The sequence below is a fragment of the Sabethes cyaneus genome, chromosome 3 (assembly GCF_943734655.1).
Source record: "Sabethes cyaneus chromosome 3, idSabCyanKW18_F2, whole genome shotgun sequence".
Taxonomy (NCBI): domain Eukaryota; kingdom Metazoa; phylum Arthropoda; class Insecta; order Diptera; family Culicidae; genus Sabethes; species Sabethes cyaneus.
In genome coordinates, this window is record NC_071355.1 from 18,006,973 (window position 1) to 18,029,655 (window position 22,683).

General features: G+C 36.8%; 1 protein-coding gene across 4 annotated transcripts in view; it reads left to right on the forward strand.

Annotated features, from left to right (window-relative positions):
* LOC128744755 (bicaudal D-related protein homolog) overlaps positions 1 to 22,683 on the forward strand; it is a 121,513-nt gene that overhangs the window by 36,772 nt on the left and 62,058 nt on the right. For 2 of the 4 annotated variants that reach the window (XM_053841972.1, XM_053841971.1), the window contains exon 2: positions 10,915 to 11,369. In XM_053841972.1, the coding sequence (XP_053697947.1) occupies positions 11,139 to 11,369 (231 nt within the window). In that variant the 5' untranslated portion in view covers positions 10,915 to 11,138. The remainder of the gene's footprint in view (positions 1 to 10,914; positions 11,370 to 22,683) is intronic. The other 2 variants (XM_053841974.1, XM_053841973.1) reach the window with 1 other exon arrangement.

The window sequence follows — 22,683 nt, forward strand, 5'->3', positions numbered from 1 at the left end:
CGTAGAAGGTTTAACAATATGTAGGTACGTCGTACCTACCTACTGCTTTGTAATTGTGTTGCACTCGCCGTTGTTGCGCGAGTTCGCAACTGCGAATTGGAAGATGGATTCGGTAATTGGTTTTCTTCAACCTGTGCTCGCTTGTTGCTGACAGGCAATCCGGGGTGTCTGTAATAGGCTATTGCTTACTACTACCTCACGGGCGTGCCCAGACTGAGGTATGCTGGGGCACGTCCCTCACGTTCTTTTTAAAAGTCGTGTTCATTGTCAAGTCTAATTTTGACTTTGATTGTTAGAGCAAACAGCTTTCTCATGAAAATAGAAGTAAATTTTCTTAGCATATTCGCGGATGCATAACCGATGGATCTAGAGGTAGTCCGTCTCTTGCTGCTTCCGAAGAAAATAAAACGAGAAATGGGAAAAATCGTGACAAAAACTAGATAAGCGGGATAGTAACAGATGAAAGAGCAAAAAAAAAGGAAAACTGATATAAGAAAATAAAAAAATGAAAAAAAAAACAAAACTTTAGTCAAACTGGACAGAAAAGAAGAAAAAACGAAACATAAAGGAATAATTGGAAGAACGGAAGTGACAAAAATAAAAGAAAAAGGAGTTAACGGGCCTGAAAGAGAAGAAAAACGGAGTAGAAAAGAAAAAAACAAGAGGAAAACGGTGCAATAAAGGCAGCAAAAATGGAATAAACAGGGCATATAAAAGAGAAAAAACTAAACGTATGAAGACGAGAAACGAGAAGGTGGAGAGATAGGAAAAGATGAAAACTGGAAACGAAAAAAAGAAAAAGGAAAAAGAAAAGACGGACTACGAGAAAAAGTAGAATACAAAAAAAAAACGAGTGAAAAACAAGAGGGAAACAGGACTGAAAATAAGAAAAATGGGACAGGAAAAGAAGGGAAGTGGAAAAACGAATGTGGAAGAGTAATACCTAGATAGATTCCTTTCAAAAAATTTATTTATACCTCTTTTAGAACTCTTACAGACTTCTTTTAGACTGAGGGAGTAAATGTGTTTTTTTTTTGTGAAGAACGAACATTGGAAGAACTGGGAAAAATGACATGCAGACTGTGAAAAATAATTGACCAGGTGGGATATGAGTTCACAACCCTCGCTTCTTTTGGATTTATTTTTCAGGCTCCTTTTAAACTTTTTTAGAGTTCTTTTAAAATTTATTAACGAGATTAGATTAGAGATATTTGCACCAATCGATCTGAAATTCTGCTATGAATTGACTAATATACAGTGTGTAATATTTATTTATTTATTTATTTTTGATGGGGCTTTCAACCGGTGCTTGGTTCGCCCCAACACAGAATGCAATAAAAATTTATCGAGTTACAATTAAAATAACCCTAATTTTTAGACACTGTTAAGAATCAACAAAACAACCAATCACCTGTAATCGCGCTTTTGTTTCTCAAGCCCGGAATGATAATTTTAAACACCTGCGATTAGTTTACTTCGATTTTAGAAAAAAGGGACCGAATCTCCTTCCTAACAGGTCAGAAATCCCTTATTAACGATACAACCTTGACCAAGTTGATGTCCTGAAGGTAAACTAATTTGTAGAAGTGCAATACTACGCCTTCCCTTCGATCGATTCTATCAAAGTTAAGAACCAAGACGAACTTTATGTCCTGAAGGGAAAAGAAAAGAGCTTAACCATTCATTCCCCTTAACCGATTGTATCGATAAACCGTAAGAATTTATTAGAAACTGAAGACTTGTATGAACACTTTTCCAGTCCCATTTCTCCACTTTTTGTTTCGTTTTTTCTCCTTTTTTCTATCGATTACCCTTTTGCTGGCCCGCGTTTCCTGTTTCATTGCTCCATTTTAGTTCGTTTTGTGTCCTTTTTTTTCTTAATATTAATTCTGTTTTTGCTTTTGTATTTCGCTTGTGTTTTTGCTATTTTCTGCTCACTTTTCTCGTGTTGTTTCCAGTTTTCGTTTTTCTGTCTCTTTTTAACTCCTTTCTTCGTCTTTTCCGTTTTTCAGGTGTTCAGTTTTTGACTTCCTGTTTTTTTTCACTTTCCGGTTTTCCTCTTTTATCTCCTGTTTTTCTTCCTCATTTTCCCGTTTTTGTCCAATATTTTTTAATTTTTATTTCGTTTAATCTCTTTTTTCGGGTTTCCCCGTTTTCTCTTTGGTTTTTTTCTCTCTCGCTATTGTTTTCTCTTGTTTTCACTTGTTTTCTGTTTGGTTTTCTTTCTTTTTCTTTCCCGTTTTCCCGCCTTTTCTGTCACGTTTTTTGCGTGCCGTCTTTTCCTCTTCCTCTTATTTTTCTAATTTTGCTATGATTTTCCTTTTTTTCTCGTTTTTCTTTTTACTTTTTCGTTTTTTGTGATTTTCAGAAGGTGGAACACGTGCCCCAGCGTGTGATCGCCAGTGGGCACGAACACGAAATTAAACACGTAATTTTACTTAAAATCAGAATTGCCATTTTAAGTCTCGCTCTGCTACGACGTGCTGACACCTACTGTCTCGCACGTTTTTCTTCTGTCCCTTTTTCCAATTTTTTGTCCCATATTTCTTATATCTTTCTAGTTTTCCCATTTTCTTCCTTTGCTCTATCGGTTTTCTTTTTACTCAATCGCTATCTATTCGCTTCTATTCCTTTTCTTGTCTCGTTTGGCCCACCTTTTCTGTCCCGCCTTACCTCCATTGGACTCGTTTTTTTCCCCTTTTCTTTTGTTTTGACTTTTATTCTGCAGGTCGTTTTCTCTTTCACAGTTTTACTTCTTTTCCTTGCATGATTTCCATCTCAATTTGTTGTTATTTTCTATCCCTTTTTGTCTTTTTTGTTATTCTTTTTGATCCCGTTTCTCGCTGTTATTTTCTTTTTCTATTCTTTTGATTTCGTCTGTTTCCTTCCTCCTTTGTCATTTTTCCTTACTTTTCTATTTTTTTTTTGTCCTCGTTTCTCCTGCTTTTGATTTTTTGTCTGTTATTTCTTTCATAGTCCGTTTTTTCTTCTTTTCTGTCCATTTTTCCTCATTTTCTTTGTTTTCTTTATCGTTTTCCTTCCTTTCTCTAATTTTTCTTCTTTCTTCCGTTTTCAATCTTTTTCTGTCTACTCATTTTTGCCACCCCCCCCCCCCTTTTTTTTTCTTCTATTTCCTTCATTCCCACCCTTCTTTTTATGTCTCGGTCCCATTCTGTTCCGATTTTACTTCTCTTATTTTCTTTTTTATGCCAGTTTTTCTTCTTTCTCTCTCGCGTTTTCACGTTTTTCGGCCGTTCAGGAACATCAAAAATGTTTCACTTGGATATTTTATCATCATTACTTCTTGACATTCTAATCGAATCGAGGTTTTTATACCAAATTTAGGTTGGAAATCGCCAAAAAAAAACAATCTTTGGAAACATTCTCATGTGACAAAACATAATTTTCCAACTTTGAAAATTTTTCGGTCAACTAGTAGGTCATTTGATTGTTTGAAAGTCCACGTCTGTTCTGTGCTAGAAGCTTTAACACTCCGTACGTCCAATTTCAAATCGAATTTTAAGTCCAATTTCCAGTTTGTACTAAAGTCACTTTTTACGCGACTATTTTTACGCGAATTTCGGAAAATGGGAGAAAATATGGAAAAACATAAAGAAAACGAGAAAATATTTAGACAAAGTAGACAGAAAATGAGAAAAAAGAAACATAAAGGAATAACGGGAGCATTAAATTATGAGACCAGAAAAAGAGGAAAAAGGGTAAAAAATGAAAACAGCTAACAAACGGGAGAAAACAAAAAGCAGAACGTAACAAAACAAACACAGAAAAAGAGGAAAATGAAAAGAAAAAGTTGAAATAAGAAGTTGGGGGAGAATAAACTCTTAATGCGACAAATGTAGATTCAGACAAACTGCAAAATTCTTGATGTTAGGCCAAAAATATAGACTTAGCGAAGGTGAGAGTCGAACTCACAGCTCTCAATCTCCAGTCGAGTGTGTTGTTTAACCAATATTTTTGACCTAATATCAAGAATTTTTCAGTTTGCCTGAATCTACATTTTTCGCATTAGGCGTTTATGCTTCTTCAACAAAAAAGTATGCCGACTGCTATACGTAGTTGGAACGGGATAAAATAAAAACAAAACGTGACTGAAAGAGAGAAAATGCAGGGTATAATAAGGGGAAGAACGAAACAGGCAGAAAGAAAAAACTGAAAAGGTGTTAACGGGCTGGAAATAAAGAATGAGACTGGACAAAGGAAAAAACTCCAGCTGAAAAGAGTAAAACCAAGGAAAAAACGGGATATAGAAAAGGCTATAAAAATCTTTAGAAGAGTGGACCTCTTGTAGGAAGTTTTATAGCAGTCGTTAAAAGGTTCTAGTGGAGCGCACAGTTTTATGAGCGATTTTATGAATTTGGTCATGAAGACTACTGGAGAAACGAAATAAAACTTAAATTGCTGCTTGAGATGACAAAAACTGGACAAACAAGATAGAAATCGATGCAAAACGCGAAAAAAAATAAGGAGAACTGACATGCGAAAATGACAAACGAAAGAAAAATTGTTGCACAATGGAAGGGCAAAAGAACAAAAAAGGCAAAGGATGAAACACGAGAAAAAAAAGGCAAAAACGACGAGGCTAGCCATAAAATGAGAGAAAATGGAAGGAACAACAATAAAAATGAGCGAAAGAAGGAAAAATGATTAAAAAACGAGAAAAATATTTTGACAAACTGAACTGAAAATGAGAAAAAATGAAATAAAAAGGAAAAACAGGATAGAAAAGGAGAATGACGAGAACAGAAAAAGGAAAATAGGTAACAGTAAACAGGCGGAATAAAACGAAAAGCAGAGCATGACAACAAAGGAGGAGAAACAACACAGAAAAAGAGGAAAATGAAAAGAAAAAGGTGAAATTAGAAGATAACGTGATAAAACAAAAAACAGAAGGTGACTGAAAAGGAGGGAATGCTGGACATAATAAAGGAAAAAAACGACGAAACACTAAGCAGAAACGAGAAGAACAATAGGAAAATCAGGATAAGAAAAATCAAAGGAATGGGCGTAAACGGACGGAGCTGGAAAAGAAGAAAGTGAGGAAACGCTGGCAGAAAAAACTGTGTCAATTGTAGAAAAAACTGCAAATAGAAAAGGTTAAAAAAATCTTGAGAAGAGTGGATCTCTTGTTCGGTAGGAAGTCTTATGGCGGTCGTCAGAAGGTTCTGGTGGAGCTCACAGTTTTATTAGCGGGTTTATGAAATTGGTCATGAAAACCAGTAGAGAAACGTAATAAAACTTAAACTGCTGCTTGGGTTGACAAAATCTAAATAAACAGGATAGAAATAGATGAAAAACGCGAGAAAAAATAAGGAAAACTGATATAAGAAAATGAAAAACGAAAGAAAAATCGTTACACAATGGGAGGAAAAAAGAACCAAAAAGAGGAAGGAGGAAATGTAAGAAAAAAAGAACAATGAGGCAAAAAAGACGAGACTGGGCATAAACGAGGGTGAACGAAAGGAACAAGAATAAAAATGATAGAAAAGATAAAGAAAACGAGGAAAACATTTGGTCAAACAGGACAGAAAAATAAAAAGAAAAAGTGAAACAGAAAGGAAAAAACGGGACAGAAAAGGAGAAAACGGAAGCAGGAGCAGGAGAATAGAAAAATGGAGAGAAAAAGATTAAATAAAAGGAAGAATGAAAAAGAATGAGCGAAAATGGTCGGGGCTGGAAAAGAAGAGAAAGAGGAAACAGCTGACAAAGAAAGGTATAACTGTAGACAAAAAATGGGAGATAGAAAAAGGTTAAAAAGTGGGTGTCTGGTAGGAGGTTTAATAGCGGTCATTAAAAGGTTCTAGTGGAGCGTACAGTTTTATTAACGATTTTATGAAATTGGTTATGAAAATCACTTGAGAAACGTAATAAAACTAAAATTGCTGCTTGAAGTGACAAAAACTGGATAAACGGAATAGAAATAGATGAAAAACGCGAGAAAAAATAAGGAAAACTGACATGAAAAAATGAAAAATGAAAGAAAAATTGTTACACAGTGGGCGCGGGGGGGATGGTGAGGAGGGGTGTAAGGAGGGAACGGGAGAAAAAGAGGAAAACGAGACAAAAACGAAACTGGACAAAAAAGACGGAAAACGGAAGGGACAAAAAGAAAAATAAAAGAAAAGGAGAAAATACGGGAGTATTGATTGACGAAAACAGAAAAAGAGGAAAAAGGAGAAAAAAATGAAAACAGCAAACAAACGGGATAAACCAAAAACCAGAACGTGACATGATAAGGAAAAGAATGGAGCAGACTAAAACAAAAAATATAGAAAAGGAATTAACGGGGTTGGAAACACAAAACGAGACTGAAAAAAACGGAAAAACTGGCCTGAAAATGGAAGAATAAAGATCCAAAAACGGAGCTACACAGAGAAAAGCACGGTGAAAAAATCAGATTAGGATCAGGAAAATTAAAATAATGCGCGAAAAATAGGGTACGAAAAGAAGAGAAAGAGGAAACAGCGGCCAGAAAAAGGTAAAGCTGCAGAAAAAACGGAAGATAGAAAAGGTTATGAAAATCTTCAGAAGAGTGGGCTCAGAAGGCACAGTTTATTAGCGGTTTTATGAAATTGGTCATGAAAACCACTTGAGAAACGTAATAAAAAGCAGCAGATTATACTTGAGGTGACAAAAACCGGGACAAACGACATGGAAATAGATGACAAACGCCAGAGAATAAAAAGAAAATTGACGTGAGAAAATGAAAAACACCGGAAAGATCGTTACCCTCCCGGGCAAGAAGAAAAATGCGAGAAAAGAAGCAAAAACGAGAAAGAAAATTTAGACAAACTAGGCAGAAAAGGGGAAAAGAATAAACATATACGAAAAATAACGGGATTGAAAAGGAGAAAATACGAGCAAGAGAATAGAATGGAAGAAAAAGCAAAACACTGAGCAGAAAGGAGAAAAACAATAGGAAAATTAAAGGCATGAGCGCAAAATTGGGTATGAAAAGAAGAGAAAGAGGAAACAGCAGACAGAAAAAGGTAAAACTGTAAAAGAAAACGGGAGATAAAAAAGGAAGAACGGACACTGAAAATAGGGAACAAAAAAGGGAAAACCAAGAGACAAATCAATTCATACAAGGGCGAAAAACGGAGCAGGAAAAGAAGTGAGAGAATACGGCGGGCAGAGAAAAGAAAAAACGAGAGAGAAAGTGCTGCAATTGAGACAAACAAGAGAAGACGGGGGAAGGTGGGGCAGAAAAGATGGGAAAACGGGTCAGAAAAAGTAGGAAAACAGAGCAGAAATCATAGGAAACTAAAAGGAACACGAACCCGATCGAGGAAATGAAGAAAATGGGAAAAAGAGGTCAAATGAGATAAAAAAGGAAAAGCAAAGCCAAAACCTTGGGGTTAAACGTCTTTCGAAGACTTGACCCATCTTTATCGACAGACTTCACGGCGGGCTGTTAGAGTACAGGACAGCTACGGTGCTAGTGCAAAAATCCTACTGACTCTATCAAGCCGCACCGCCTGGCCGAGAATCGAACATACGACGACTGGCTTGTTAGACAGGATCGTACCTCGAAGCTAACTGGGTGGTTGAGAAAAAAAGGAGGAATAAGCGACAAAAACGAAATGGGAAATGGGAGACAAAACGAAAGATATTAAAACAGGCAAAACGGACCAAAGAAAAGAGCTAAAATTAAAGAGAAAACGATGAAAAACGGCAGACAGAAAAACACAGAGAGCAAAAAGAAAAGGTAGCCAAAAGAGTACACTCGACAGAAAAGAAGAACAACGGGAATGCTAAGATAGGATAAAAGGAACAGATGAAGACGACAAATGAGAATGATGAGAATTAGGAAAAGACGAAAACTGGAAACAATAAAAAGGAAAGCGAAAAGACGGAACATGAATGGGAAAGAAAATTACAAAAAAACGTGTGAAAAACAAGACGCAAAAACAGGACTGTAAATAATAAAAAATGAGATAGAAAACGCAGAAAAATGGAACGTAAAGTGGAAAAACTGGCCTGGAAAAGAGTAAAACGGAAGAGAGTAAGACGAAATATATCAAACCTAATTTCAAGTATACTCTCGTGTCTTATTGTGTGTCTATGCCCAAATTCAAGTCTAATTTAACGTCCAATGTTAAGTTCAGTTTCAAGTCCAATTGAATGTCCGATTTTAAGTTCAATTTCAAATCTAATTTGATTTCAATTGTAGGTCAAATATAAACTCTGAATACAAGTCCAATTTTTAGTGAAATTTCAATTCCAATTTTTAGTAACGTAATTCTTAGTCTAATCTCGAGTGCAATTTAAATCCCATTACAATTTATATTCAGTTTCGAGCGTATTCTGAAATAAAATTTCAACTTTAATTTCAATTCTAAGAGTAATTCAAATCCAATTTAAAGCACAATTAAAAAAAAACTTCAAATTCTCTGTTAGGTTTGATTCAATAGCTAATTTCAAAAACATCGTTTAGTCCAAATTTCACTGAAGTCGCTTTTTACGCGTTTTTTTACGCGATTTTCGGAATTTACGCGTTTTTTACGCGATTTTCGGAATTTACGCTTTTCGGTTTTATTTTACACGATTTACGCGGTTTTTTACGCGAATTTCGGAATTTACGCGGTTTTTATACGCGATTTTCGGAGATTTTATTTTACACGATTTTCGGAATTTACGCGGTTTTTTACGCGATTTTCGGAATTTACGGTTTTCGGTTTTATTTTACACGCTTTACGCGGTTTTTTTACGCGATTTTCGGAATTTACGGTTTTCGGTTTTATTTTACACGATTTACGCGTTTTTTTACGCGAATTTCTGAATTTACGCGGTTTGTTTACGCGATGTTCGCAATTTACGCGGTTTTCGGAATTTACGCGGTTTTATTTTACACGAATTTCGGAATTTATGCGGTTTTTTTCACGCGGTTTTGATTTACACGGGACGTATCCTTCGCGTAAAAGCAACTTGAGTGTACTCCAAATTTAAGTCCGATTTTAAATTGAATTTTAAATCCAATTTCCAGTTTAATTTTAAATAAAGCTTCAAACCCAAATTAGTGCTAATTCGAGTATAAGTCAGTACTCTGTGTCAAGTTCGATTTCAAGTCCAAATTTCTACTCTTATTTTTAGTCTTAGGTCAGATCTAATTTTTTATCCTTTTTTCTCGACAGTAGAAACCAAGAACATTCATACAAAAATAATATCGTCGCATGGAAAGTGCGTGCACAGTGCTCGAAAAAATTTACAGCCCTGCGTATGCAGATTTACATGATTACATGACTACTGAACTACTGACAGTGTTTGTCTTGCTCAGTTTTCTACCCTTCAGAACAATTAACTTGTGAATTACAGTGCTGAATGATTGCTCGACTAACCCGTCAGTAATTACTCTTGCTCTTGGTCAATACTTTAGATCTCAAAACTTAGTTTTCCTTAGCTAAAGGAAATTAATTAAAACCTCGGAGCAATGCTTACGTTAATCGCAGTTTCGTTTGCCGTTGTCGGCAGTTCAAAATCAATAAATGATTCACATTTGATTTCAATCACTATTGCCGACATGGAATGAATGTAAAGAGCAACACGCACTTGAGCGCAAATGTTTTGCTTGAATCGTTGGTTTTAGGTTGGCAATGCCAAGTTTCTTTTCATCTGTACTAGAAACAGCAAAGGATGGGCAGCATATTGGATCAATTCGGGCGTATTGAATAAATAGAATGAGAAATTGGCGCATGTATGTGGATGTAGAAGTGGGAGAATAAAACAAAATTAGCTATTCGACTACCTAATACAACGGGCGGCAGTAGTTTAGTGAGTAAAACATTCGGGTATCAACCGAAAGAGTGATTATCACAACGCAATATATTTTTGGTTTCAACTTCAACTTCGATTTTAAATCCAATTGCACAGGAAAGTCCGAAGTTTTTAACCTAATCGGCCGGTACTGTTGTGTTATGATAATAGATTTTCCAGGCTAAAATATTCTTCTGAAAAGTCGAGTACCCCACCTTTTGTTAATGTCTGGGCACGCTAGTGCTACTACTTAAGTCAGGGCAATTTTCCTCTACGAACCACGGACAACCAAACACGGCAAGTGATTGAATCGACGAAGTACAGACGGCAGCGGTGAAAAACAACGACGTTTCCTTTGGCTTTGGTTCGAAAAAAGAGCGAAAAAAGAAAACATGTTTGTTATCCACATAGCCAAAGGTTAAACCTCGCTGCGAGGGAAAATTGATGATGATGAAGTTTAGACAGATTAAAATTGTTGGCTATAAATTATTCGTAGAAAAAGTGTGCATATTTTTTTTTGCAGTTAGTCTGGGGGGATGCACGGTTCGAGGTTTTTCAGCATAAATTATGAAGCATTTTTAGCGGAGGGATTTCTTTTCGGTGGGTTTGAAACTAGCAGCAGCAGAAGCAGCAGTGGCAGCTTTGGAGTTCGGAAAATAATTCAAATTCAATGCAGCAGGCAGCAGTGATAATTTAGCATTAATAACTTATGTGAAGGCAGAAAGCGTTTGAAGAAAGCCTCGAATCTTAAGTATCCGGAAATAACCATAAAGTTTGCTATGTTGTTTCGCGTACTGTATTTCTAATTAGCTTTCAGTTTCAATGTGGTGTCAAAAAACATACCGGCTCGTTCAAACTGAAAACTACGAAAAAAAATCGAGTGTAAGTGCGGGCAACAGAAAGAGATGTGATCATAAAAATATTGGCAACAGCAATTTCGAAAATTGAGCCGGCTCAAAGGCGATGACATAAGAAACAAACCGAAGCAAAAATCGAGAGCGTAAAAATGAAATCCAAGAAAAACCCATCCATCACACCATCCGAACGAACAGACGGTCAACAGACCGTGTTAAGAAATAAGATCCTAATTTGAAGCGACTAATATTCCCTTTTTCAACCTTCATTTCCATTTAACCCTTGCAGTTCCAATTCGGCGAACGAGTGCAAGCCGCCATTTTTGTGTTTGTGTGTGCCTCCCAGTGTACTACTCTACTCAATACTACCATTGGCCTAGCCTAGCCTACTAAGACAGCCCACCCTCCTCGCTACCACCATTCCCGTCGCCACCACCATCATCACCACCATCACAGTAGCATTGGCTCAAACATTGGTTTCCTATCCTCCCTAAACAACCGTGCTTCATTCGCATGGATAAGCACAGCAGGTCCAAGCCGACACTCGAAGACTACATCATCGACATGGAGACGCGGCCGCCCGACAGTGGCCAGGTCTCCGACAAGGACGTCTGGGCCCAGCTGCACCAGAAGGAGGCCGACCTGCTGCTGGCGGCCGAACTCGGCAAGGCGCTGCTGGAGAAGAACGAGGAGCTGAAGAAGCAGCAGGAAAAGCTGATCGATGAGTACTCGATCAAGCTGGAGGTGAGTGAACTGCGACTGATTTGCTTATTTGTATATATTTTCCTCAGTTTCTTTTCGGTGGTTCGAAATCGGTTCAATGACGTAGGGGATTGGTTTGGGTGCCCCCAAGCGGCGGCAGCGGGCAGGTAATCGACACACAAAGTAAGAAACATCCGTTGCTTTCCAAACACTCCCCAAATCGAGAGCAGTTTCGCAAGGAAACGTCAACCTTGGGCCGTCGAGCAACGAGCAAAACCTCGACTCGACTCGACTCGACTCGAGTCAGGCGCGAATCAGTGCTGCACGTTTGCGGTGGTTGCGGCTTTTTCGCGGGACGCGAAAGCACGTTTCGCCTAATGTGGCTGGCACTCGCTGGATAGAAAATAGAAACAATTGGCGTCAGCGACGAGCAAAACGTTGACCAACCAATCGTTTTGTGTGCGCATCGTGACCACCGGTTAAAATCGCGCAAACGAAAGACAGATAATGTGCGATAATTTAATTATAATCCACATTTTATCAACGTTTTGTTCAGCCCCCGGACGGTCGATCGGTCGTCGGGTGCTGTGAAGCCCCGGGTTGCGCGGGGGTGTCGGTCAAAGCGTTCTGACATTGGGGTTTAAGCGGTTTATGGCACCCCTCACGTTCGAAACATTGTTGCTTGAACGTTTTGTCCGTTTATCCTCGGGGAACTTTTTGACATTCTAATCGAATCGTGGTGGCTTCCTACCTTCGTTAGTTTAATCCGGCTTCCGGCAGTGCGTCAAGGTTTTGGCCAAAGTCATTGAAAAGAGTTTTCCGCTGGATGACGCTTTTAACACCGGTCGGTCATACCAGTCTTGCAGTTTACCATTCAACTGGAAACACAAACTCGGAACACGGCGGCGGTTGTGATTGTGAAACAACCACGACTGACTTGGCACTTCATTAATCTTTGATGCCACGTTACGAAACGTGGAAATTGTTTGATTCGATGTCATATCAATCTGATCTCCAGCAGACCGAGGAACAATGGAGGTACCTACCTATTAGTACAGCTTTGCTTTGGGCCACTAAACAAGAACCGATCACTTGAAACGCTCCGCTTCGTTGAGGTTGCCTGATTCTGCGTTCAAAACTTGAAAACTGTTTTTGTGCTTTGCAATTTTTAACACAACTCTAAATAATGCACAGAAAACAGCACAGAGCAGATATGTAAACATCGACTGTTCCTAAAAACTGTAACTTAGCTAAATAACATTATTCCAAAACGAAATTTCTTCACCAAATGCCTCCTTAGTGCGCATTTTGATGAAGAACATTTAAAGACATCCAACGAGACAACGAAATATTCTGTTCCCTTCTGCTTAGTAAGAGCTGCTTTCGCCAGGATTTACAACAAATTCGGTTTTTAATCCTTAAACTCCTCAGTTTCATTCTCATTCTAATTCTCTCATTCTCATTATCAGTTTTTTTTCTGTTTTCTTTTTCTTGTTTTTCTGCTTTGCTGTTTTCCTGTTCTTCCATTTTTATCTTTCTGTTTTGCTCTTTTCGTTTTGTTCTGTTTTCTTGTCTTTCTGCCTTTCTATTTTTTTTTCTAGTTTTCTGTGTCTCTGTTAACTAGTTTTCCTCTTTTTCGGTTTTTCTTAGTTTCTGTTTTCCGTTTGCTAGAAAAACAGAATAAAAAGAGCAAAACAGCAAAAACAGGTTTATGGACCCTTTGGAAGAGTTCCTTCAAATTAAAAGTTCTATCGTCCAACGGAATTCAAATTTTGATTATTCTCCCTAAAAGTGTAATAAAAAATTTACTTTTCTTCAGTTTCAATATAACCCATTGATGTGTTCTACAAAGTTTTACAGAATATTATTACAAAAAAATTTGCTGAAGACAGTAAGTTTCTATTTCTTCAGCAAAGATAGAAAAATCCTATTTTTCATAAATGAAAAATCGTTAAAATCAGTTTTTCGATTTTAGCTGTTTTTGTAGTTGTTGTATGACTTTTTCTTGTTTTACAAAGTTGTATAAATAGCAAGAATACACAAAATTGCTGAATATAGTATACCTCTATGTTTGCTTCCTTAGGAACTATAAAACTTTTACTATAACAATACCCTAACTCTGACTCCGAATAACTGGCAAGAAGACATCATTTTATCCAAAAACTCTCCCCAGAGAATCAGAATAGTTTCAAGCAGGCTGAAAAGTATTATGAAAATCATGTTTAAAAGGCTGACAAAATCGGGATAAAAAGCTGATAAAATCGGGGGTAGAGGTAGACCAAATCGGGAGCTGACAAAATCGGAACATTACTGTATTAGAAAAACGGAAAAACAGCGAAACCGAAAATTAGAAAACCAAAAAAACAGAAAAATAGAACAGAAAAATGGAACAACAAAGCAACAGAAAATCAGAATGCCAGAAAAACTGAAATTAGAAAGAAAAATACAGAGATTTAGAAAAATAGAAAAAGAAAAATAGGAAAAACAAAAAATCAGAAGAATAGAAGAACAAAAGAACAGAAGAACAGAAGAACAAAAAAACAGATGAACAGAAGAACAGAAGAACAGAAGAACAGAAGAACAGAAGAACAGAAGAACAGAAGAACAGAAGAACAGAAGAACAGAAGAACAGAAGAACAGAAGAACACAAGAACAGAAGAACAGAAGAACAGAAGAACAGAATAACAGAAGAACAGAAGAACAGAAGAACAGAAGAACAGAAGAACAGAAGAACAGAAAACAGAAAAGAGAAAAGAGAAAACAGAAAACAGAACAACAGAAAAACAGAAAAACAAAAAAACAGAAAAACAGAAAAACAGAAAAACAGAAAAACAGAAAAACAGAAAAATAGAAAAATAGAAAAACAGAAAAACAGAAGAACAGAAAAACAGAAAAACAGAAAAACAGAAAAACAGAAAAACAGAAAAACAGAAAAACAGAAAAACAGAAAACAGCAAACAGAAAACAGAAAACAGAAAACAGAAAACAGAAAACAGAAAACAGAAAACAGAAAACAGAAAACAGAAAACAGAAAACAGAAAACAGAAAACAGAAAACAGAAAACAGAAAACAGAAAACAGAAAACAGAAAACAGAAAACAGAAAACAGAAAACAGAAAACAGAAAACAGAAAACAGAAAACAGAAAACAGAAAACAGAAAACAGAAAACAGAAAACAGAAAACAGAAAACAGAAAACAGAAAACAGAAAACAGAAAACAGAAAACAGAAAACAGAAAACAGAAAACAGAAAACAGAAAACAGAAAACAGAAAACAGAAAACAGAAAACAGAAAACAGAAAACAGAAAACAGAAAACAGAAAACAAAAAACAGAAAACAGAAAACAGAAAACAGAAAACAGAAAACAGAAAACAGAAAACAGAAAACAGAAAACAGAAAACAGAAAACAGAAAACAGAAAACAGAAAACAGAAAACAGAAAACAGAAAACAGAAAACAGAAAACAGAAAACAGAAAACAGAAAACAGAAAACAGAAAACAGGAAACAGAAAACAGAAAACAGAAAACAGAAAACAGAAAACAGAAAACAGAAAACAGAAAACAGAAAACAGAAAACAGAAAACAGAAAACAGAAAATAGAAAACAGAATACAGAAAACAGAAAACAGAAAACAGAACTGAAAAACAAAAAAATCTTTTGAAAAGCTGAAAACCGAAAAATTGAAAACTGAAAAACAGACAAACTGAACAACTGAAAAACTGCAGAACGGAAAAACTTGCAAACTGAAGAGCTGAAAAACTCATAAACTGAAAATGTAAAAAACAGAAAACCAGAAAATCAGAAAAGGATAAAACAGAAAAACAACGAAACAGAACCACAGAACACGCTAAAACAGTAAACTATAAAAACAAAATAAGGCCATTACAAATATTTTATAAAGTTTTTGTCCCTCCGGTGTTCGGCCACTGAAGGGGCGGGCGAAAAAAAAAACAAAGTAAATTTTTTAATCGAGCAAAAAAAACTTGGGTTTAAGCATTTTTATTTAAAGTTTAAAGGTGAAAACCGAATCTATTCTTGCTTATTTGTTTATTTGTTTATTTATTTATAATCCATCTGACAATTTGTCTTAATGAAGTGTATGATGTACTTATATAATATTTAATCTTTTCACTCGGTTAACAAATTGGGATGCAGACATTCCAAACTCGAACACAGATTCCACCGAAGTAAACAGACGTACCATCGCAGCGATAGGCTGGTTGTAACCATAGCGTGTTCGATAAAATCCTGGCTGCATTAATGATCGCTGTCGCAAGGATCTTCCTGATGCCCGGAAATCAAGCAGGGATAAAAGATGTGGGCAATCGATGTCACCAGCGAGCAATTTAACAACGAAAGCGGCGTTATTATTTTCTATGCAAAAATCTACGAAAAAAAAGAAAAACGAAGAAAAATTTTTTTGGACGATTTTCGGAAATTCTATTGTTCGAATTTCCATTTTTGTTTCGTGCTAGAAGCGTTAACTCAACTCGTACACTCATTTTTCGAGTTTTTCAGACTGTAGAGCCCACAGACAATTGATTTTATAAAAAAAAATTTTGACTCATATCCCACGAATTATTTTTCTGCCCCTCGATTTTTCAAATCAATTTCCAAGGCTGACAAAAACTTTGAAAATGATTTGCAATGGCCTTAGGAAACATAAAAATAGAAAAACAAAAAAAAGAGAAATAGAAAAAACAGAAAAGACACGGAAGTTAGAGAAAGCAAACGTCCCAAAGACAGAGTAGACAGAGAACACAGAGAAGCCGAAGAAACTAGACAAGAAAGAAAAGACTAGACAAGACAGAGAAACAAAAAAACAGAAAACAGAAAAATAGAAAAACAGAATAAAAGTAAAACAGACAGTCAATCAGAATCATAAATTGGGATATCAGAAAATCAGAAAAAAACAGAAAAACAAAAAACGGAAAATCTGAAAATGAAAAATCGGAAAATCATGAAAACAGAAGAACAGAAAAGCTTAACAACCAAATGAATGGCGATTGGGACTAGCATCGCATTCGCATTGTGCCACATAAAAATAGAAAAGCAAAAAGAAATCAGAAAAATAGAAAAACTAGACATTAAGATAGAAAAGCAAAGAAAAAGAAAAACACAAAAACAAAACAAAAACTAGTAAAAAAGCAAAAAACCTAGAACAAAAAAAGAAAAAGAAAACGGAAGAATAGAAAAACGAAAAAACAAAAAAATAGAAAAAAATCAGAAGAACGGAAAAACATAAATAGCCAAAGATAAAACAGAAAAAGAAAAAAAGCAGAACAACCGAAAAATAGAAAACAGAAAAACGAAAACTGCAAAACATAAAACAGAAAGACAGAAAAAACGAAAAACTGGAAAATAAAAAATTCAGAAAAACAGAAAATCAGAGAAGCAGAAAAAGAGAAAGACAGATGAACAGAGCAACAGAAGAACAAATAAACAAGAGAATAGAAACAGAAAAATAGTAAAACTGAAAACAGGAAACAGAAAAACAGAAAATTGTAAAAGTAGCAAACGGAAAAACGGAAACAGTAAACCGAGAAACAGAAAAGCAGAAAAATAGAAATTTAGAAAAACATAAAAAGCAATAAAAATGCAGAAAAACAGAAAAACAGATAAGCACAGGAACAAAAGAAGGGAGAAACCGAAAGTCAGAGAAACATAAAAGCAGAAATTCAAAAAGACAGAAAAACAAAAACAGGAAAATAGAAATACGGAAAGCACAAAAAAAGATCAGAGAAACGGAAAAACAACAAACAGAGAAGCCACAAGACAGCAAGACAAAGAATGCAGACAACAAAGAGCAGAAAAGAGACAGAGAAGACGGAAAACACAAAAGACAGAGAAGATTTAAGACAGAGGAGGCAAACAAGACTGAGAATATACTGAAATCGCTTTTTACGCGGTTTGTTTTTTACGCAAATTTCGGAATTTACGCGATTTTTTTTTATTAATTTCGAAATTTTCGCGGTTTTTCTACGCGAAATGTTTACTTCGCGTAAAAAGCGACTTTAGTGCACAAAGAAAATAGAGAAAATAGCGACAATACAAAATACAAACGAGAAAGGATAGAGGACAAAGGACACACAAGACAAAGGCCACAGAACACAGTTGACAAAGGCCAAAGAGCAAAGAACACGAATGACGAAGGACAAAGGACAAAGGACAAAGGACAAAGGACAAAGGACAAAGGACAAAGGACAAAGGACAAAGGACAAAGGACAAAGGACAAAGGACAAAGGACAAAGGACAAAGGACAAAGGACAAAGGACAAAGGACAAAGGACAAAGGACAAAGGACAAAGGACAAAGGACAAAGGACAAAGGACAAAGGACAAAGGACAAAGGACAAAGGACAAAGGACAAAGGACAAAGGACAAAGGACAAAGGACAAAGGACAAAGGACAAAGGACAAAGGACAAAGGACAAAGGACAAAGGACAAAGGACAAAGGACAAAGGACAAAGGACAAAGGACAAAGGACAAAGGACAAAGGACAAAGGACAAAGGACAAAGGACAAAGGACAAAGGACAAAGGACAAAGGACAAAGGACAAAGGACAAAGGACAAAGGACAAAGGACAAAGGACAAAGGACAAGGGACAAAGGACAAAGGACAAATCGAAAGACGAAAGACGAAAGACGAAAGACGAAAGACGAAAGACGAAAGACGAAAGACGAAAGACGAAAGACGAAAGACGAAAGACGAAAGACGAAAGACGAAAGACGAAAGACGAAAGACGAAAGACGAAAGACGAAAGACGAAAGACGAAAGACGAAAGACGAAAGACGAAAGACGAAAGACGAAAGACGAAAGACGAAAGACGAAAGACGAAAGACGAAAGACGAAAGACGAAAGACGAAAGACGAAAGACGAAAGACAAAAGACGAACGACGAAAGACGAAAGACGAAAGACGAAAGACGAAAGACGAAAGACGAAAGACGAAAGACGAAAGACGAAAGACGAAAGACGAAAGACGAAAGACGAAAGACGAAAGACGAAGACAAAAGATAAGAAAGACTAGACCGGAGAAAGTACTAGATAGAAATATTAAAAATTGATAATTGAAAATTGAAAATTGAAAATTGAAAATTGAAAATTGAAAATTGAAAATTGAAAATTGAAAATTGAAAATTGAAAATTGAAAATTGAAAATTGAAAATTGAAAATTGAAAATTGAAAATTGAAAATTGAAAATTGAAAATTGAAAATTGAAAATTGAAAATTGAAAATTGAAAATTGAAAATTGAAAATTGAAAATTGAAAATTGAAAATTGAAAATTGAAAATTGAAAATTGAAAATTGAAAATTGAAAATTGAAAATTGAAAATTGAAAATTGAAAATTGAAAATTGAAAATTGAAAATTGAAAATTGAAAATTGAAAATTGAAAATTGAAAATTGAAAATTGAAAATTGAAAATTGAAAATTGAAAATTGAAAATTGAAAATTGAAAATTGAAAATTGAAAATTGAAATTAAACATTGAAAATTAGACATCCAAAATTTTTGATCAAACAGCAAGAAAGTTGAGTAGTTGTAAAATTTGCAAGTTTCGCTATTGTAAAAAGCCATTAATATTTGAAATCAAAACAGGCCAATTGATTAAGTCCCTTACTCGAGCCAGGCAGTTGAGAAATGCCACAATCGGTTGGACTGAAATGAAATTCCTTCAACTTGCAATGCTCGCACTTAGCTATATGACTTAACCAGAGCGTGTTATTGCTGACTAAGTTCTCTTGTTTTACTGCACCACAGAAACGTAGAAAACAAAACAATGAAAATTAATTGTTATTGGAAGTTTTGCTCTGTGTTGTCCCTCCTATGCTATGGCACGGTCTTTTCTAGGTCATGCGAACTCGCAAATAAATAAAAACAATTTCTTTTTTATTTTTAAAGGTAATTTTACCAATTTAACTTTTACGACCGTTATAAAAATGAGTGATTTTCACAACAATTTGCGTCGTGTGTTACAAAAAAAATATCTTAAACATAACTAAATAGTAGACTAGCAGTGTGACTTTTGCTAACATTCAGCATATCAGATAGTGTGCTGCGATATGTCCTTTTTATTTTTATGACAATAAAAACAACAGTCTACTGAGACTGACAGACCAACCAACTGGTTACTTAGCAGTGCTCTATGTGTGGTACCGTGTTTCCCGCGGTCCCTGCTCGACACGTTTTTTTGCCCACCCGTCAAAACATACCGATTATTATTGGTCCGATAATAGTGGTCTGAAGGCATTCAGCTCACATCTAATAAAGAGCGAGAGCATCGATGAAATTAACGAGCATGCATAACCGACATAACCCCGTCGTCGCCACGCCGCCTGGCCGGGGCACCGGCGATGGCATCGGCCCGTTATGCAACTAGGAAAGAGTTCCCTCGCGTTTGTTCGCATTTCGCTCAGTTTCGATTGCACGACGAGCGACGACGACGTGGTAATAATCGTAATTTGAGAGCTCATTATTTATAACCACCACGTGTGAGTGGTTTCGTTTCTCTTTTTTTCTGTTGTTGTTGTGCGTATAGTATCAGAGCGCGTTAATGCATCACCCTATCGATTGATAGGGTGGCAATCATCATGGGCCATTATGCCATCCACGTGGGGTCGATCCATCAAATCGTGATTAGGTTTGTATCGCAGCAGACTCAATCGAAAAGTGAAGCTTATTTTCGATTTCCTTCTCCTCCTTGGGCAAACAGGTGGTAGTGGACTTCCGCTCTGAACAAGCTAAAATCGACCACATCAAGGTTTTCTTTATTGTCTTACCGTCCGGTCATACCAAGTGGTTCCAAGTAAAAACAATGGAATTAATTACGGTACTAATTTGTCTTCCTCGTTGAATGGTACAAAACAAACGATTTTATATCACGGTAAAGATCTGTTGTGTAAATGCTAACTATCGACTACTTTTTTCTCCAGAAGCTCCAGGGTTAAGGCAATTATTTGCATAATAATTCCAATAGAGGACAGTATGCTAACCTTGTTGGTTGTACGGTTGCAAGTGTCATTAGAGATGCTTTTGCCTCAAACTGCAACTTAATATTTACCCTCATTGGCATGGCATTGTCAACATTCCAGTATTTTTACTGTAACTCTCTTGAATTGCAATTGCAAGTTTCGAATTTTGTAGCCGTTAAACTCTGAAAGAGCATAAGACCATGTAAAATAATTATCCATTGCGTTTGAGTCTGAAGAAGATGGAACCCAATTATCTTTGGTTATAAACTTAAACAAACTTTACTGTCTGGGCAGGAGCACTCTTTTGTTGAGAACAATACTGTTTATCACTCAACAGTTCCTCTGCGGAAACAGGTATGCACATATTATTATAAAACTCTGTCGAGGAAATAAATTGGTATTGTGCATTGATTTGCACCAGAGATAACTTTCTTCTATTGCATTGTAAATGCAAAGACTGCTCTAAAACAAATGACTTCCTACTTCCAACGTCCGAGCAGATTGAACGGGATTCCGATGAAGTCAATTGCATACGACCTTTTACGACTTTGGTGGTCTGACCTTACTACTTCTAGTCCATACAAAGCTATTGGACTACTAATTATTACTAACTTTTGGAAAAAGTTATGTGCATGATTGTTTTCGCTTGCTCGTTATCCAAATATCCAAGGTGTTTTCTGGTAGAAAAACTGTGTTGGAGCTCTCGAGTTTGGCAATGAAATATTGCGGGAGCCACCTGCCATCTTCTAAATAGGTTCACGGCAGTAATTGCTAAGCAGAGGGTTGATGATGTAAAACGGAATTCTGCGATGCGAGATACATTTAGCAATCGGTGAGGACCCTTCTTGAATCATTGCTATGTTTCTTTGAACAGTTTTGCCCAAACATTTTTAAAGCAATCCGGTCTGTCTCCGACAATTGTACTTGTACTTGATAAATTTTGCACTTATTTTGTAATAGATGAGGTCAAATTAAACCAGCATTTACGAAAAGGTAAAAAAATGAGCATTAAAAACGCACTATTTTATAATTCCCACGCATGTGAATTGGTTGCATGAGAATTTTTGTACAATCCATCCGAAATTGTAGAGGAAGAGGTTCTGCTAGACATTCTGAAGAGAAAGATGAGAGCTGTTCCGATGGAAATTCAGCTGGAACAGGGACAGGGATAAGGACACAGAACTAAGACATTGGGATAGGGATTAATCGAATGCACAATGACACTAAGGCATTTTGACTGGGACAATTGGACTGGAATGTTGGGACTGGAACGCTTGATCTGGTACACTGAAACTGGGACACTGGATCTTGGACACTGAAACTGGGACACTGGGACTGAGACGAATAGAATTTTAACTAACAATGTGAACATGGATAGGAACAGGGACAGGAACTGAATTACTGGGACAGGGACAAATGAAATAAATGATGATACTGGGACAGTGGGACTGGGACACTTTGACTGGGACAATGGGACTGGAAGACTGGTACACTGGGATTGGGACGAATAGAATTTTTACTGACAATGTGGACAGGCATTGGGACAGTGACAGGAACTGAGTTATTGGAACTAAGATACTGAAACAGGGACAAATTGAATGGACACTGGTACTGGGACATTGGGACACTAAGACTGAGACACTTTGACTAGTACAATGGGACTGCAACCCTGGAACTAAAACGCTGTATCTGGGACACTGGGACTGGTACACTGGATCTGGGACACTGAACCTGGGACACTGGTTCTAAGCCGGATAAAATTTCCCCCAACAATGTGGACAGGGATAGGGACAGTGACAGGAACTGGGTTACTGGGACTAAGATACTGGGTCAGGGACAAATGGAATGAACACTGATACTGAGACATTTTGACTCGAACAATGAGACTGGGACTGAAACACTGGATCTGGGACACAAGAACTGGTACACTGGGACTGGGACGGATAGAATTTTCACTAATGATGTAGACGGAAAGCAACAGAGACAGGGACAAGGACAGGAACTGAATTACTGGAACTAAGATACTGAAACAGGGACAAATGGAATGGACAATGGTACTGGGACATTGGGACACTGGGACTGAGACACTTTGACTGGAGCAATGAGGCTGGAACGCTTGTACTAGAAAGCTGGACCACTGGGACACTGAGATTGGGACACTGGGAATAGGACGGATAGAATTTCCGCTAACAACATAGACAGCTTTGACCCTGTCCATTCCATGTCCATTCTATGTCCATTCCACAGGGACAAGAACAAGGACAGGGACAGAAACTGGGTTACTGGGACTAAGCCGTTGGGACAGGGACAAATGGAATGAATACTGATACTGGGACATTGGGACACAGGGACTGAGACGCTTTGACTGGGACAATGAGATTGACACACT